The sequence below is a fragment of the Epinephelus moara genome, chromosome 1, assembly GCF_006386435.1.
Source record: "Epinephelus moara isolate mb chromosome 1, YSFRI_EMoa_1.0, whole genome shotgun sequence".
Lineage (NCBI taxonomy): Eukaryota > Metazoa > Chordata > Actinopteri > Perciformes > Serranidae > Epinephelus > Epinephelus moara.
This window is the reverse complement of record NC_065506.1, coordinates 6,532,993-6,551,173: the sequence shown is the minus strand read 5'-3', so window position 1 is coordinate 6,551,173 and position 18,181 is coordinate 6,532,993. Positions and strand designations below refer to the sequence as shown.

The window sequence follows — 18,181 nt, the reverse complement described above, 5'->3', positions numbered from 1 at the left end:
GCAGAATTTGGATGACATGTGCTACACATCAACAAGTCCTGCTTCAACAACACTGATTGGGTCTTGCATCTACAAACAAAACGATAATTAAAGTCTTATTTTCTTTGCCAGTATCTTGTTCATATTGCCAAGAATGTTTGATATCAAATTGAAGCTCAACAGGCAGTCAAGCTAGTTTTAATATGTCATTTATCAGTGAGAGGGAGATTTGAATAGCTCAAACAGTTAGCCTGTATTTATGGGTGTTTTTGTTGATTTACTTTGGTAAGATTAATAAAATGGTTTGCAATTGAGGAACGACATGCTTGTTAATTAATATATTGAGATATTGTGACTGGAATTTTTTATTTCCCAATGTCGACATTGGCCCAAAATCAAGTATGGATGAGACTCTAATCTCATGTGTTTTCATGTTTAGAAAGGGGTAGGGGAAGTCTCTGACAAGCCCAATTTAAGAATTTTAGTTTATTGCCATAGTTCAAAGCAGATACGAGTAGGCTGCTTTTGTTTCCTTCTCAAAATCTCATGGGCTCATCCAACAGGACGGCAGCATTATTCATGTTGACACTGCCCATTGAAGACTGATATTTTAGTTCATCTCTAAAGTGCTAAATTAAGTTACTGTATTATCAACTTTGCCTGTCTAAGTGAACTGTTAGGATTTAAAGGAACACGCCAAATAGGATGTTACTGTAAATCCAAAAAAATCACAGAAATATGCTGCATTTAATTTTTACAGTAATAGATTATGAAAACATGAAACAGTATACTGTAAAATTGCGGTATATTGCTGGCGTCTGTGCTGCTAGTATTTTACTGTATATTGTAGAAATACAGAGATATACCATATTTCTGTTTTACAGTAATATGTTGTAAAGTCATTTCACAGTATGAATACTGTAAAATTACGGGATATTGCTGGCGTCTGTGCTGCCAGCTCTTTACTGTTATTTTACAGTGAAATTATTTACAGTGCACCAATTGGCACACACAGCTGTCGATCATGACATCAACCCCCCTTTTTATAGTATCAAATAACTAACCAAAACCAAACTTATTTTAAAAAAAAAAGAAAAAAAGGAATACTTGAACACACTTTGTTGGGAAAAATGTATTTGAGGTGTAGCTTGATTTTTAAGTTTGGCCCATGTCTCATCCAAGAATAGGGCTGGGTGATGTAACGACTATACACAATATATTGATACATTTTCAAGCAAGATATAGATTTAGACAGTACCATTTATATCGATAGGGTCAAGTTGCATTGCATAACACGTTAGTGTGCATCCCTCCTCTCACATTCTCTCCGCACAGCTCTGCTCCACTCACTCACTTACAAGTTTTCCAGCAACACTCAGAGAGACACAGAGCTGCTTCTCTGTTTAATCTGTCTGTTCATTAGTCTACAGTGCGACGTCGGTCTATATGTTGCATGTTCTACGCTAAATCAGTCTGTGAGATGAATGAAATTTTGGCAGTAGCACATGTACAATACTGTGGGTCTTCTCCACTCACACTTTCAGCAGTGCCGGGTAAAGCCATGCTGCGCCAATTTGCATTTCCATTGTCGGTTTAGATGTGCCATGCCACGCCGAGCTGCGCCAGAGATGGACCTTCTCTGCAGAAGGTCCAAAACTCTCCTTCTCTCTCTCAAACAAATCATGTGTTGTGAGACTCGACTCACCTCTGTCTGCAGGAGACGAGAGAGGGAGGTGTTTTTCATAGTCTCTCTGTTCAGCTCTCAGTACTTTAGTAGCTTCTAACTAAATCTCTGTAATTTGGAGTTTAGTTTCTCTCCTGTGTCCTGTTTTTACTTTAGATCTCTGCTTTATTTCACTGATTCACTTTCAATATCAGCAGTATTAGAAGTTGTGGGAAGTTGCTGCTCGAAAACTCAACGTTTCCTTATTTTGGTGCTTCACAATAAAAGTTTTTTATTAAAAAAAACAGGGGACTTTTATTGTGAAGAATATAGGAAATGAAATGATCACTGAACTAGCAGAACTTTTTTAGCGGCTTTTCATCAATAAAGGCAAGTCTAATAATATGGCAGGGAGGACAAGTAAAAGCAGAAACAGCCACCGTGAGATGTTAGATGAAGAGCTGCAGACAACAGACTCTTACTGCATCTCTGTAAAAAGCTGAACTCAAACAGGTTAACTTCTTTTACCTGCCCTGCTGTATGATGAAAAAACACATGCAGCAAAAATAAGAGGGGATTTGGGGCCCATTTCGTAGAAAATACTGACATGTATATCGTGTATCGTCATTCAGCCTGAGAATACCAAGATTGTCCATATCGCCCAGCCCTATCCACCAACATGGAGGGGGTGGGGTTTATGACCTATACTGCAGCCAGTAAGGTCAAGATCTTTTGGCTTCACTTTTGGGGAGCTGTCATGTCTTTATATACAGTCTATAATCTGAACTGTCTCAGTGCACATCAGTACTTTGGCCACATAGATTCAAAAGCTAAAAAACAACTGGGTATTGATGCACTGTAACTGTAATCTTTTATTGTACAAGTGTTGCAAATGGCACACAAACTCACATGACAGCCGCTAGTCTGAGTGGGCGGAAGTTCGCTGCAAAGATCAGCCTCTCATTGGGCGGAACGAGCCACCCGCTGAAGTCCCGCCCTACCACCTCCGGTTGCAGTTTTCAACACGTCCTTTACTAACTTTTGCGGTGTTTGATCTTGCGGGGATGTAGCCATTTTTCTGCCATGGTTCGCGTCCTGTAGGCGATATTTTTGTGGGCGTGTTACACCAAAACCTGTTTCCCCGCAATATTTTTGCAAGCGCACCGTTGCTGTGGCACCACCAAGAACGATTGTGATTGGTTGAAAGAAATACAAGCAGCCGGGGCGTTTTTTTCTCCAATCTTAAAGTGAGAGTCGGCCCAGCCAGACCTTTCTTTTCTTGAGAAAGGTCTGGTGAGCGAGACTACAGCCGCTATGACGCTTGTTTTGACGTGCAGGCAAGTATTATGTCAGTTATTCTTCACACTCCTGGTGTGTAAAGGCCTTAACTTTCAGGAGGAGAGAGTAGAAGTATTGAAATGTCAAACGGATGAAATATTACTTTAAACTTGTTACTAAACTAAACTAAATTGAGGCTTGGCTGTGAAAACTGCAGGATCAAATACTGTATACTATATACTTCCTTCCGGCGTTAACACGGGTCAGCTCTGTAGGACAGCCCAGCACATCCCCAGTACTGTAGCCTGACTCCTGTATGTATAGAGCGTAATGTGTGTGCCATGAGTTTTAGTTAACCCTGGTCAAACAAACACTACTGTATGGACTTAAGAGTGTCAGAAAGTTTAGTTGAAACACAGCATTGGATACTGACACACCAGCTCTGTGTCAGGTTTCCTCTTGGTTTTGTGCATTTTAGTAAGATACAGCAGCAGTGTTTGATGGGATATTACATGAGGTTGATATGACATACATCAAGAATTTAAGTGACCTCTGATTTGCTGTTAAAAGCAGGAGGAGTAAGCATTTCTTTATTGAACATTACTGACTGAAAAACTACAAATCATTCATTCAGTGTCTGTTCATTCCACTTTACACCAGAGATGCTTCTCCAGGACAATGAACGATAAAAAATGCATTTTGTTTTATTGGATGTGACTTGAAACCAACTCAACAGCAGGTTAACCTCCATCATTGTTTTGCTATCGTATAAACTTCCTGTCCTCCTCTTCATCACTCATTTGTTTTATTTTGTTGGCCAGACAAGAAGAAAGATAATAAGCCTCAGTAGCCTTCACAGTGAGCCTGGGGGTGGGTGAGGATGGGTAGAGGGGGGCTGGTGGACTTAAAAAACAAAGCAGATGTTTGTGTTTGCGGCTGGCTGTGTATAAATATCTGCTGCTCTCACATCAGCTATAATTTCAGGCGGTGGCTTTGTTGAACGTCCTCTTTGATGTTGAAATGTTGAATTCAGACGGGATTAACACTCAGAGAGCTAATTACTGCAGAGAGGAAACTGCAGCACAGACGCCTGCATGTGTGTGTGTGTGTGTGTGTGTGTGTGTGTGTGCGTACGTGCATGTGTGTATGGGTGTGTGTGGGTGTGTGTGTGGCTTCAGTGGTGTGCTTGTGCCACTGGTGTGTATGTGTGAGGTTTTCATTTGTTGTTGACTTTGAAACATTTATTAATGCCAAAATTTCTGCTATATCTGAAATATGTCCATCTGTCCCTGTTTATTATCGAAATGCTTCAGTTCAATAAACACAATCAAAATTTACTGACAGATTTCATATATTGAGCCAAAGCACAATAAGTTCATGTATCGAATAAAGTTAACAAACCGTAACTGGAACAAAGAGGTGCACTCTCTCTACCTTGGGCTTTCTGCGTAGGCCCAAGGAATGGCAGAGAGGCCCCAGAACAGAGCCATACCACCAAATATAATAATACTGCAATGGAAGTAAAGTTTTCTTTGACTAAAGTGGCCCTGACTGAAATGATTATGGGTAAAACTTGCAGTGAGACCATGGGAAGTAATTAGTTGATTTGACTTTCTATGGGTAGTCTCAGTGGCTAATCTTAGTGACTTACCTCCAATGGAAGGTATGAGCAAGTACAGCATCTGTATCTGTATCTGTCTATCTGTATCTGTATCTGTATCTGTATCTGTATCTATTTAACCAACTAAATTATCTGTATCTGCACTTGGAATGGGTGTTTATGCCTGAATTGGGTGGGGTTTAAATGAAGTGGATTGGGCCTAGTCAGTAGTTGTTATTTTAAGCCTGAAATTTATTTGGGTTGATCAGAAGTTGCAATATTTAGTACCCATAAGAAACCTATTTATAGAACAGCTTCAGAATTGAGCTCCAGATTATGTTATATCACAAAAGTAATAGATTAAACATAGCCACCAAAATGAGGATTTTCCTTTATCAAGAGTACAGATAACCATACATTTTACTCGTATTATACCCGTACTAAAAATAACATTATCTGTACCAGATACTTGTTTCATTGGAGTATTAGGCTCAACCCTAGCCAATGGTGGTTCTTGTTGAAACTAATGCGCCTTCAGTTTAGAAAATACTAGGGCTGCCCCGTAATAGTCGACTGAACCACAGAGGACATTAGTCAACAAGAAAAAAGGCACAAGAGTTGCGCACAGCGCCCAAATTTCGCGTTTTCCAGGCAGTTAAAGACGCGGCATGTGTACGGCCCCTAATTTACAGGGCTGGTAGCTGCAGTTATTCCACAGGCTAGTTAATAACATGTCGGACAGGAAATCCAAAGTGTGGGAACATTTTGAAAAGGTGAAGGACGAACCCAAGGTGATATGTAAACTCTGCAGGCAAACATTTGCCTATCATTCATCGACTACAAACATTATGTATCATCTGAAACATGTTAGTAGCTACATGCCCATTACCCACTGAGCACAATCATTACTGCTTTGCCGACAGTGTCATTAACAGGCGGCTCGCTCAATGTGTGACGTGCACTTGTAGTTAAAATATAGGTCTATATTAATGAAGGATCACTAGTAGGCTAAAGCTTTGTAGTTCTCTGTAATGTAGCACAGTGTTAACAATGTTACTTATACTATTCTTTCTCACACCTTGAACTCAAACCACTGTGTTGCCCCGCCCAATATATAGAATTTGCTAATTAAATTAATATCGTAAACATGCGGGCCACTAGTCGACTAATGGCCCTAAATGATGACTATTATGTTTTTTAACAGATACTTTACAAACATTAAATTTGTATTTTCTAAAATGTCCTTCTGTAGCACTGGTGCTAAAATTAATACTGAAATCATAAATCATCTTGTAGAAGGTTCAGATATTTACTCTAAGCTACTCGGGCTTCATTTGATATAACAATATGCTAACATAGCGAGGCAAGCTAATCGCTAATGCTCTGGTTGAAAAGACAAACAACCAGTGCTTTGAGATGTCAGAGATGATAGCTAATAAAACATTATTCCACCTGAGGTGCCACAGGTGATATGTCTCACATGTTTTCTTTCCCACTCACTTCAGAAAAGAGGATTAGTGTACCATTAGTTACTGTTACAATTAGAAAACACTGATTCTGGTTTAGCGCTGGAAGTTGCACCCATAATTCATGTAAGGTATCATTGGGGCTATGAGTAAGGTAGATAGGTAAGGAAATTTGGCCTTTTGGTCTGTGGTGAGTCATGATGGGCCAGTTTTTGTCTTTCTCTTCACACTGTGGTCAGATTGGCTGCTGTGGCAAAGATTTACTGAGGAGAAAGACATGCACAGGCACACGGACACACAGACAGACACACACACACGTCCATACTGCCAACAGTGGACTATTTTCCTAAAATGTGGGCCAGAATTACTGATATAAAAAAAAATTAAAAAATTAATTGATAAATACTGTCTGTGGTGAACACAAATTACAAAGGTACAAAAACTTTCTTGATGTCATTGAAAAAAAGGACAATTTAACTTAATCTTATACCATGCAGAAGGAAGCATGCATGTACTGCAAAGTCTTAGGGCTGTTGTGAAACTGTGCCTACTTAGGGCAACAAAAAAGTTTGTCTTGGAAGCGCTGGTACAATAAACAAACAGTCTTGTCTGCTGTCCTTTCTTGCACTGCAAGGACATCATTAATATTTGTTTACCTCTCGTGCTGTCATGAGCTAGAGCCTCTCATCCATGAGTAGATGCACGCTTCCTTCTACATGGTGATACGGTTTGCAGGTGTAGTTAGAAAGAAAATAGTTCCTACATGAAACTGTTCACAACAAGGTCTGTGGATTATCTTGAGTAACTGGGTCATGATTTTTGAAAAGAGACATTGCTGTTGAGTTTTTCAGATATATTTTTTGGCGCTTTGAGCACCACCGAGTGTCATGTAGTTTAATTATATTGGAGAGAAGGCAGACACCACGAGTTGCCGACAACATTCGGCAACTCGCATAAAATAATTTAGAGTGATATAGCACTTAGGGGTGGGGGAAATTTCCGAATCTTAGACGCATCGCGATTCGGACGTGGACGAATCTGAATCGATTCACAAACGTCCAAATTTCGATTATTTAAATCTGTTAGTTAGAGTAATACAGAAGGTTCTAAATAATGCTGAACTAATGGTGCGTTCCAGGCAGGCTTTTGAACTCGTAAGTCACGACTTCAAGTCACGAGTTACGACTTTGTAGCGTTCCAGGAAAGTTACGGCAAACTGCCAGTTACTTCCTGTTTAACGTTGAACATGGCGAACCGTTTGTTTGTGCTTCCCCATTATTGCTATCGCCAAAGGTACCTGCTCCTTGCTCATTTGAGTGAAACGGAGGAGGATAGGGTCACAGATGCTATTATAGGCTATTTTTTACGTTATCTGTGTGTTTGGAAACGTATTTTGTATTGATTTATTCTTGCACTAGAAACCAGCTGTTAGAGCGGCTGCCAATAATGCGTTAACATTAGGGTTATTTTATGTCTATTTCGCACCATGTATCACCTGCATCAACACCGCATCCATAGGGCTGCCATTGTTGTTTAGAGGAGTAAGGTAATTGGTTTACAGGGCTGTGTGACGTCAGAAACCGTAACTGGGAGTACATCGATCTGGTACGAGTTCACGGGTGGGAAGTTACGGGTTTGACTGCCGTTCCAGTGCACTTTCATGGGTTACAGGTTGTGAAAACACGAGTTACGGGTTGCCTGGAACGCACCATAAGAAGCGCGGTACGTGTCATCTCCGGGACACTTTGGGATGCGCACCTGGAGCAGACACGCCGACGCGCACAGAGGAAAACAAACATGGCTGACCGCCACCCACCTCGCCGTGAGATCCAAACAGCTCCTTCTAATTTAACAGCTCCTTCTACAACATTGACGGCGGAAGCGAACTGGACAAGAGCCACGTTATATGTAAGCTGTGTCGTGCTAAAATAAAATACTTTGGCAACACAACAAACATGAGAAGCCATGTAACTCGATTCCACCTGACGGAGGAGTCAGGGAGACGGCAGGCTGTTGTTGCTGCGGCAACTAGTGGCGCTACCGACCAGAGAACAATCGAGGAAGCAATTAGAAAGCTGCCACCCTCATCTGAAAAGGTGACGCGAATTACGAAGGCCATCACGGCATTTATTGCCAAGGATTTGCGTCCTTATTCTGTCGTGAAAAATCAGGGATTTCGAGCACTGCTGCATACACTGGAGCCCAGATATACCATCCCATCCCGACGCTATTTCACCGACACTCTACAACCAAACCAAAACAGAAGTCATGGCCTCACTGTTGAAGGCAGGTAGGATCGCAGTTACATGTGATGCGTGGACGTGTGCGCCACCGAATCATTCGTTACTCTAACTACGCATTTTATCTTGTGATTTAAGATACCTGTTGTTACCTTTGGTAAAAGAAATGTGTTGTGAAAAAGTGCATCAATATACATAAATTAAAAATGCATCAATAATCGTTTTATAATCGAATCGTAGCCCCTGAATCGTAATCGTTATCGAATCGTGAGGTGCCCAAATATTCCCACCCCTAATAGCACTACAGGTAAGAGGAAAGATATGTATTTTTGATTTTGGTGTGAACTGTCCCTTTAAAGCCAACACAAGCAAGCTTTTTTTACACTTTCATGTTGTTGCTATGTTAATAGATGAAAACTACATTTGATCCAAGAGTAGAATTGTAACCTAGACAAAAGAGTGGAGCCTTTTTGTATTGCAGACAAACAGCTGGGAGCCGATTCTCCTTTCCTCTCAAGAACTCTCTACACCTTGTGTGTTTGGGGGGTGGGGTGGGTAAAAGCTTGTGTGTAGTAACAGTATTAATGTGTGTGTTTGTGTTCATGTGGCTGCAGACTTACATAACTTCCCTCTGCTAAATATAACCGCTCAGAGCCGAGCTGTCACTCTGTTACAAGCTGCTGAGTGTATAAATACACACAGTCAGTGAGTCAGTGTGTTTTCAGATTCAGTCTGAGGTGCTGAGAAACTGTTGTCACTCTGAAAACCTTCACTTCTGAACTGATCTCTTAAAAACAAAGACAGGAGCAAAGTGTGAACAACTTTTGTTTAAGTTCAAGCACCGCAGCAACGAAACGTCTTTGATAAACTGTGTTAGTGTTGGAAAATCTTTAGACAAATAGGAACGTTCAGTGGGTAATTACATAACGAAATATTTTGAATTTCAAAAGTTCATGTAATGTTTCATTATAGTTCAGATGTTGTTGTTCCTTACCTTCTTTGTTGATATGGTAATGGCTCTTAGGTTCACTATTCACTCTGGGACTTGCCCACCCAACTGTAGTCCCTCTATATCTCACACTGTTATGGACACCTTCCAATCCATCAGTTTACGTGATCTAATGGACTTGATCAGGGAAATGAAGCTGTCCTGTCTTGTTCCCCTGTTGATGTAATTCCATTATCTCTATTTTTAATTTTTTTGCCAAGAATCGGCCCTCGAACAGTCCACCTATTTCTAAACTACCACTGCTGTCTAAAATTTTGGAGAAGGTGGTTGCTAATCAACACACAACTGCATTGGAAAGACACAATATTTACACAACTTTTAGTCAGGGTTTAGAAAGCAGCACTCTACTGACACTGTACTTTTGAGAGTTTCAAATGATATTCTACTGAAATCTCTTCACTCCCTGTCATGTAAAGGATCCAGTTCCAAATTCTCATTCTTATGCGTGGTTCACACTACACAACATTTCTGTCCGTTCTCGCAGTCACTATGTCACATTAGGCGATTGTGGAGTCATAAAATCGTACCGTGACTTGGCCGACAGACATGACACACTACACGATGGTATGATGGTGATGTCTCCCGGTTAGTCTTGTCCTATTTATATTATTATTACTATTATTTCAGTCACTGTGTCTGTTCCTGTGCCAGCCGAAATGTTGTTGTAGCAATGTAAAAAGTGCCAGCAGATGGCAGGTGTTACATTTGAAGCTCCTCATGCAAAGTGTTGACATTCACGGAATCCTCCACAAAAAGCTGCTGTGTCGGGCTATAATCCCGCTGATATCGTGTAGTGTGAACCAGGCATTACTCACTGAACATTACACGGTCAGGCTCCCCCTTATGTGGCTGAACTACTTCACCTGTATTCTTCAGCTTGATCTCATCGTTCAAATACGCAAAATTTGTTGTCTGTTCATTGCGCTTGCCTTTAGACCTGTGGGGAGTGAGTTTTGCGGTGGTAGCACCTGAATTTTGGAATGCTCTGCCTGCTCCTCTATGGTCTGCTGACTTTTTTTTTGTGCAAATAGTTTTGCTAGTTGCACTTTTAACCTTGGGCTCACATTATCACTTTGTCTTTTTGTTGTCTTTCTTGTTGTATAATGCCCTTGTGAAGCACTCAGTATCAAAATACAACACAGAGGGTTTCGTGTTGCATTTATACATCCTCTGTGCATGTTATGGAGGTCCGAGTGACAGGTCATTTTAAGATGGTCCCGTACTGGATACAAGGAGACTAAGGAGTGGCACAATCAGTTGTTCCAATGAATGCCTCAAAATGACATCTGTTTATGTTCACATGGCAGCGCCTTCTAGTGGCTGCAGGAATTATGACAAGAACAAAAGAGGAAGTCAGGATGAGCGACCAAATTTCAGATGTCAGTATATATGTTTTTTCAAACTGTTGTTTTTTGTCTTGCATGAGTACTTTCACACAGATCGCGAGCATCACATGATGAAAAAGCTGCGTAATTTTTTGTTTGTTTGTTTTTCTCAGAACTTGGTAGATTTTTCAGATCTTTTGCACTGCAGATAAAGGCATCAAGCAATCAAGTTGTGGCTAGTTTTATGAGGATTATAAATTAACATGGAGGCTCTGCAGTCTGAACTAAGATGGCAAACTTTATAACTTCTTTCAACCTTGACACTAGGCAGTGCATACCAGATCTACTCCTTCCATTCTTACCTTGCACAATAAAAGTCCTAGACATATACACTGCATTACTGTTTATCAGAGGGAATTCAAATTCACTCTTAGTATTTTGCATTAAGGAAACTAAATAAAAAAGCTTACAGTAGCTTTGGCTATTCACCAACTTACCTCAGATGCAACAGGGTCCCACTAACCAGTTGTCGAAAATTCATATGCTGCCAGAGAATCTATTTGCATCAAAACCTTTTATTGAACAAGTGTTGCGACAGTCACAAATTCACATTGCTGCTGGAATGACATGGGGTTTTGTTTTGTGTAATGAAATTAATTGTTACAGTAATCTTCCATAGATAAAATTCCACGCCCAAGGCTTAAAAAGCCCATGCCTATGTTCTTATGTTCCCGCATTGTTTTTAACACTTGCATCCAGAAATTAGTTTATAATCAAATGCATTAAAATACAGTTTAACCCTCAACATCTCATCTTGTGTCTGTATTGGTGTGGTGTTTCTTCATCATCTTAGAGTAGAGGGAACAGTTTATTCATCACCTCTGGTTATTGTGTTAAGCTTTAAACATTTGGGATGTTTGCTGAAGTTGCTTTTCCTTTTGGAGTTCTATTAATGACATGTTTTAAATAAACAGATTCAAACATAATCACCTTCATGCCATCTGATAGGAAACAAATCTGGAAATAAAGCTGCCTTGGGAATGAAACCTCCACGACTGTTTCTGATGCAGCTGCTGACAGATGTGTTTTAAGGTTTTGAGTGTGTGTTCCTGACAATTTATTTCTGTGTGTGTGTGTGTGTGTGTGTGTGTGTGTGTGTGTGTGTGTGTGTGTGTGTGTGTGTGTGTCTGCAGCTCAGATTGAAATCATTCCCTGTAAGATCTGTGGAGATAAATCATCAGGGATCCACTACGGAGTGATCACCTGTGAGGGCTGTAAGGTAAGCCCCGCCCTCTCCTCTTCATCATCTCACTTCCTGTCCTGCCTCCTCTCACAAAGTGTTAAACTGCTGTCATCTGAAAATCAAAAAGATAAATGGTTCATTTATGTCATAAATGTTCCTTACATCTGTTTAGTCATTTTCAGGTTTTTAAAGACATTATTCAGTTTAATGGCTTCATTTTTAGGATTAGAATACAAATTGTTGTGGGATGTTTTTGGTTTTTGGTGTAGACTGCAGTGACAGCCTTGTAAGCAGTACTATACAGTATAGGAGTGGGCCGGTGTAAACATTTTGAAACAGCTGTCAGAGAACCAGCTCACATCATCTTGTCTTGGACAAAAAGTTGCACATGAACACACTACAACAGACAGCCAACAAGAGCATATGTTCTGCCCCCGAATGAGAGGACATACCCCTCCATACCAGCAGACGGCGATCGTCCATAATCATCATTCAAAAAGGGAAACCGGAAGACTGTCTTGACGCTAGCCAGTTAGCACATTAACAACACAATCCAGTGTTGACAGAACAGAGCATATTTACCGTGTGCCAGTGAAAGATAACACAAACCATTATGAAACATTTCTGCTAAAGAGCTCAATGGCTAAAGAGGAATAATCGTACCTATTTTGTTTGACCAAACTCTCTCTTGACTTTAGCTCTTTGTTTACTTTCCTCACCTCTGTTTCTCTTTTCATGCGCTGAGCTGAACTGCCAATCAGAATGATTTCCTTCACCGTCAGGCTCTGCTGTGCCATCACCATTGTGCAGCTTGAGTTTCAGTGGTAGAAGGGCCAAGTAGTGCCAAATAGGGCCAACAGCGCGGGACACACTGCACCGACGAGGGTGGCAGAGGTTCACAAGTAGCCTAACCTTGACAAACAGCCAAACGTCGGCTTGGTGTGTCAGGCCCTTGACATGTACCAGACGTGTCAGTAGCTAAACAATAACAATGGCATTAACATGGCAATAACAATTATTAACCCTGTTAGTCCCTGTTATATGATGGCTGATGTCCTCTGCTCAGAGGGTGAAGACCTCTTGACCTCATTATCTTCCAAGTTTGCGGACATTTTCGGCTGATGTACTTCTTCTTTGAGTTAGCTGCTAACTGTTTCTAGCTGCTTTTATATCTCCTGGCTGTGGGCTGCACACGTCAAAATGTCACACTCATTTCGTCTATGGTCCCATTGTGCTGGCTGTCCCTTCTTCACAGACATCAATTTAACGCTATTACTACCCCCGCTGCTGGCTTAAAGGTGAGACAACTCTGTCCCCCCATTCCGGACTGTTCCTTTTATAGACTGAGGCAAGATAACAGTGCAACATTCCTGCCTTGAACAGGCAGTGTAAAAGGGGCCATAGTTTGTCTTTTACTTTAATGATTCCAGCATTTACACAGAAAACACAATACAGTTCTCATGTTATCACCTGAAGCTGATTTCTCCATCTCAGCCTGCCAGCGGCCCATTCACAATCTGACTCTCATTAACAGAATCAGAGGAAACGTTTGACGTTCAGTTTGGACCATCAGTCACAACAGCCTGGCACAAAAAATCTTCTCCTGGTTAGAACAGTTCCCCAAACAGTTAGTGTGTGCAGCTGCAGCAGCTGCTGTTGGCAGCTGGAGGCTCATTTCACAGCCAATGAGCAGCGGATGGAGATTTATGTGTGTACAAACACAGACAGGGAGGCTGATGGGAGGCAGTGTGTATCATGGAGACAGGAGATCTTGGTTAGGGGAAACGGTCGAAAAAAGCTGGGAAAACAGAGCAAAAAAACATATGTCTAAAAAAGATGTAATATCTTTTCAATGTCTTAAAAAGATGAATGAAGGCCTGATCACGGTGTGACACTAACTGAACACAACTGTATTTATAACTAAAAACTCTTAAATATTACTCATATGACTATTCCCTCAACTCACAGGGTTTCTTCAGGCGGAGTCAGCAGAGCAACGCCACCTACTCGTGTCCTCGCCAGAAAAACTGTGTGATCGACCGAACGAGCCGCAACCGCTGCCAGCACTGCCGTCTGCAGAAATGTCTGGCTGTGGGCATGTCCCGAGACGGTGAGACATACACACAGGCATAACAAACTAATGACCACACATACACACTCACCTGCAGGAACATCTGGCGGTCAGCGTTTTGCAAGATGTTAGCCTGCAGATGAACCAGCAGAGCAGAAGTGTCTGGCTGTGTGCAACATGTTGTCTGTGTTCCTGTTTAATGCAACAATGAATAACTAGTTTATCAAAGGAACCTGCTCTGCTTGATGCAGGATCAATCTCAGTTTCATTTCTCTATGTTAGCTGTGGGGGGCCATAACAGGTGGTACTACAGAATATGGAATATTTCTTTATTGTCCCCCATGGGTGGAAATTTGTCTTCGGCTCACCAAACACAAAAGACAACATTGTAAAAAGCAGACAAACAGCCAGTAAAACAGGTAAATAGAGTTATTACAAAACACTTAACAGATTAAATCAGCACATTGTCTGTCTGTGGTTTAAAACTCATCAATCACTTGGTTGAGTTAAGGATACTGATGGCAAAACTGTGAAGCCCCTTCGCACATTTCATTTAGAATTTAAAATTTAAACTTTTGAATTAATACAGGGACCAAATGCAATGTTATAAAATGTTTATTTGTTATAATTGTAGACAAGAACAGTTGAAGTTGCAGGTATGATATTTTTAAAAGGGCATGTCACCCACAAAATAACAACTTTTAAATCAGTTACTCTCCCCATGTTACATTCATTTTCCTGAAGACAACTTTGTTTTTCTTGCATGCTTCCATGTTGATTGAAGAATCCAAAAACAGCCAACGTTTTTGATGAATTGGAGTCATAAAGGGTTGTGTTAAACAACAGCAAAACTATATCAAAAAATCAGTTTTCTAACAAAACTCGTGCAGTATAATCAAGTGGCAACCACGGGTAAAAAATGAAGCAAACTCCGTTTGTAGTCACCTTCACAGCTGAATGAAGCTCCCTTCATCAAGGTGTTGGAAATAAACACAGCAGCGAGCTTTGGGAAAAACTTACCTCTCTGCAGTGGAAAGAGAAACTGTCGTAACTCTTTGTATCTATGAAGAAAAATAAAGCTTAGATGACTAAAGAGGGATATATTTTATCTTAAATACAATGTAACCTTTAAGATGTTAATATCTGTATGGAAATGTAAAATTCTATCTTAGGCTGAGTGTTTACATTTGTAAGGGTAGTCACGGAACTTTATTTGTACAGAGCGACTTCCATGATGAACACGTGATGGCGTTGCAGGTGGTCAGTAAGTCGGCATCGGTGCAGGCTCGCTGTCGGAGGGTTTTATAACTCACTTCCACTCCTCGCTAGACCCTCTGCGTGAATGTGGAAATGGAGTGAAAGTGGTTAGGAAGAGGGTGTAGGGGGTGGTTTGGGGAAGGTCCTAAAACACTTCTGCATAAACAGTCTAACGTACGCCTGGACAAGCACATGCATTTGAACTCTGCTAATGCATTCCATTTAGGTACCAAGCTGCGCTACTCGTCTGTGTGTGACTGTTTATGCAGAAATGTTTTGAATAATAAGGTTGTAGCAGATTTTCAGAATCTTGATAATCTGTTTGGATCCAGTTGCCATCTGCTCAGTTATAGTTCAGTGCCTACCTGTAGGCCGTAAGGATTGTGTTTTCCTTGGGGGAGGTTATTGTCATCACTCCCCAATCTCTGCTTACCTGTAATTGTTAGTTTTCTGCAGGGAGTGACAAGGTCAGAGGCCAAATATCATCACTGTACATATTCACGTAATAATACATCACTTCGGCAGTAGCTCAGTCCTTAGGGACTTGGGTTGGGAACCGGAGGGTCGCCTGTTTGAGTCCCCGTCCGGACCAAAATATGGAGCGTGGACTGGTGGCTGGAGAGGTGCCAGTTCACCTCCTGGGCACTGCCGAGGTGCCCTTGAGCAAGGCACCGAACCCCCCAACTGCTCGGGGCACCTGACCAAAGGGCAGCCCCCTCACTCTGAGATCTCTCCACTTTGTGCATGTATAGGTCCTGTTTGTGCATGTGTGTGTCTTTCAGACCTGTGTGTAATTGACAAGCAAGAGTGAAAACATTGAATTTCCCCTCAGGGGGATTAATAAAGTGAATAAACTTCTGTTTGAAATTTTTTGCTTACCTCTCCTCTACCTGAAACACAGCTGTCAAGTTTGGTCGCATGTCCAAGAAGCAGAGGGACAGTTTGTATGCTGAGGTGCAAAAACATCGCCTCCAGCAGCAGCAGCAGCAGCAGCAGCAGCAGGGGCCCCTCCTTCTATCTCACCCCAGCCTCGGCAGCCCGAGCCCGGGCGAGGCTGAGCGGCTGTCCCCTCACTACAGCCTCTCCTCCACAGGCCTCACGGAGCTGCCGGATGAGCTGGGGGGCTACATGGAACAAAACTCGCCTGAGGGAGGATCAGTATCGTCCAAGGTCTGTGGTTTTAACTTTCCAGAGGTGTTACTACGCCTGAAAATGGATTGAATTAGCAACAGTCCGTGTGATCTATATGACTTCTCTTCCACAAACAGGCAGACTCTGGAGGAGGAGGAGAAGGAGGAGGAGAAGGTCGGGGGTTCTACCTGGACGTTCAGCCATCCCCTGACCAGTCCGGACTTGATATTAATGGCATCAAACCAGAACCGCTGTGTGACTACGGATCCAGTAATGGCTTCTTCCCATACTGCTCCTTCAGCGACGGAGACACATCACCCACCTTGTCCATGGCTGAACTCGGTGAGAAGGAAGAAATAGAAGATCACCTCTTCCCTGCTGTTTAAAACTGTCAATTATATTCAACTCAAAATTCAAAAGAAGACTATGAATCAAATTCTGCTCTACAAATTACATATTTTCTAAATAATCTACAAATTCGGGGAGTGGAGTTTGAAAGACTGGGTTTGAAAGGAAAGTTTATCATAAAGATGCTATTAACTTGTGTTTTGGAAAATGTAGGACCCAGTGTTTTTGGAGTGTTACCCATACTAGGGACTACCAGTAAGGACATCTCTGCCTCTGCTGCTTTGATTTGGACTATTTGTCACTTGTCCCCAAACAAAACTTCAATAGTGAATTACTGGAATACCCCTTTACACTAAAACTTTTTGGGCAGGAAAGATTTGTTCATCCCTCCAGAAAACGTTCTGATTCCCATTGTGACCGTGCATAATGGATACAAAATCCACTTCTGGTTGCATGTGTAGTGCTTATGAAAAAGAACAAAGGAAAACTTTCACCATATGGCAGAAGGTTGTAGGGAGCTGGAGGGGAAAAACAAACAGAAAGATGAGGAAATATCATGAAAGAATGGAAGCAGAGAGGAGGAGAAGAAAAAGAAGACATGGAGGAAGAAGAGGCCACAAAGAAGAATTGGAGACAAAAGAAAGAAAGTAAGAGGAGGAACTGTGGGGCAAACAGAAACAGAAAGGTGGTTTAAAATAGCAGGAGGTTGGAAACTCATCTTCAGAGCTCATTAAAATCTCTGTGTGGTAATTAGCTGTCTGTTAATTAGGGCCAAGTGGGACGTGGGAGGGCACGCGATGAGGGAAATCATCTCTTTATTCTCCCTGGAGACTTTTTTATTCCGTTTTTTTTTTTTCTTTTTCTTTAACAAAAGCATTTATCATAATACCCCTCCACCCCCGCCCCTGCCCCCTGATCCAGGAGTGATTAGCTGACTCTATTTTTGTACCTTGTGCTGTGTTGTTTTGATCTCTGGTGTTATTTCATATTCATTCATTCTTGCTGAAACAATTAGCAGCTGCACAGAGATGGTTAATAGCTGCTGCATGTTCCTTTAAGGTTTTTTTCCTATCTGAGCTGCGTTTGCAAACATTTTGTTGACACAGTTGTGTACAGTATAAAGATTTGACTAAAAGACAAAACTCGTCTCATGCGTCACAGTATAAAACATCACAAACACAGTTCTGACTTTCTGTTTCTTTTTCTGTTTATCATCATGCCCCCTGACCTTGTGAGTGTTCACCAGCTCACTGCTGTGTGTCTTGTTGTAGATCACCTAGCTCAGCTCATCTCAAAGTCTCACCTGGAGACGTGTCAGTACCTGAGGGAGGAGCTGCAGCAGATGAGTTGGCAGAACTTCCTCCAGGACGAGGTGGAGAGCTACCAGAGCAAGGTGTGTTCACTGCCTTTATCTGTATGGGCAGGTTGTGGCATTATTACAAAACCAGGTAATAAGTGTGCCTGTGTGGTTCTATTCTATTTTATATATATATATATTTATTATATATATATATATATATATATATATATATATATATATATATATATATATATATATATATATGTATGTA

At 41.4% G+C, this 18,181-nt stretch overlaps 1 protein-coding gene across 1 annotated transcript in view; it reads left to right on the top strand.

Annotated features, from left to right (window-relative positions):
* Window positions 1-18,181, top strand: part of LOC126407762 (nuclear receptor ROR-alpha A-like) — a 49,800-nt gene that overhangs the window by 12,820 nt on the left and 18,799 nt on the right. Inside the window, exons 2-6 of the mRNA XM_050072989.1 lie at window positions 11,754-11,839; window positions 13,772-13,913; window positions 16,033-16,301; window positions 16,400-16,604; window positions 17,882-18,003. Coding sequence (XP_049928946.1) covers window positions 11,754-11,839; window positions 13,772-13,913; window positions 16,033-16,301; window positions 16,400-16,604; window positions 17,882-18,003 — 824 coding nt within the window. The remainder of the gene's footprint in view (window positions 1-11,753; window positions 11,840-13,771; window positions 13,914-16,032; window positions 16,302-16,399; window positions 16,605-17,881; window positions 18,004-18,181) is intronic.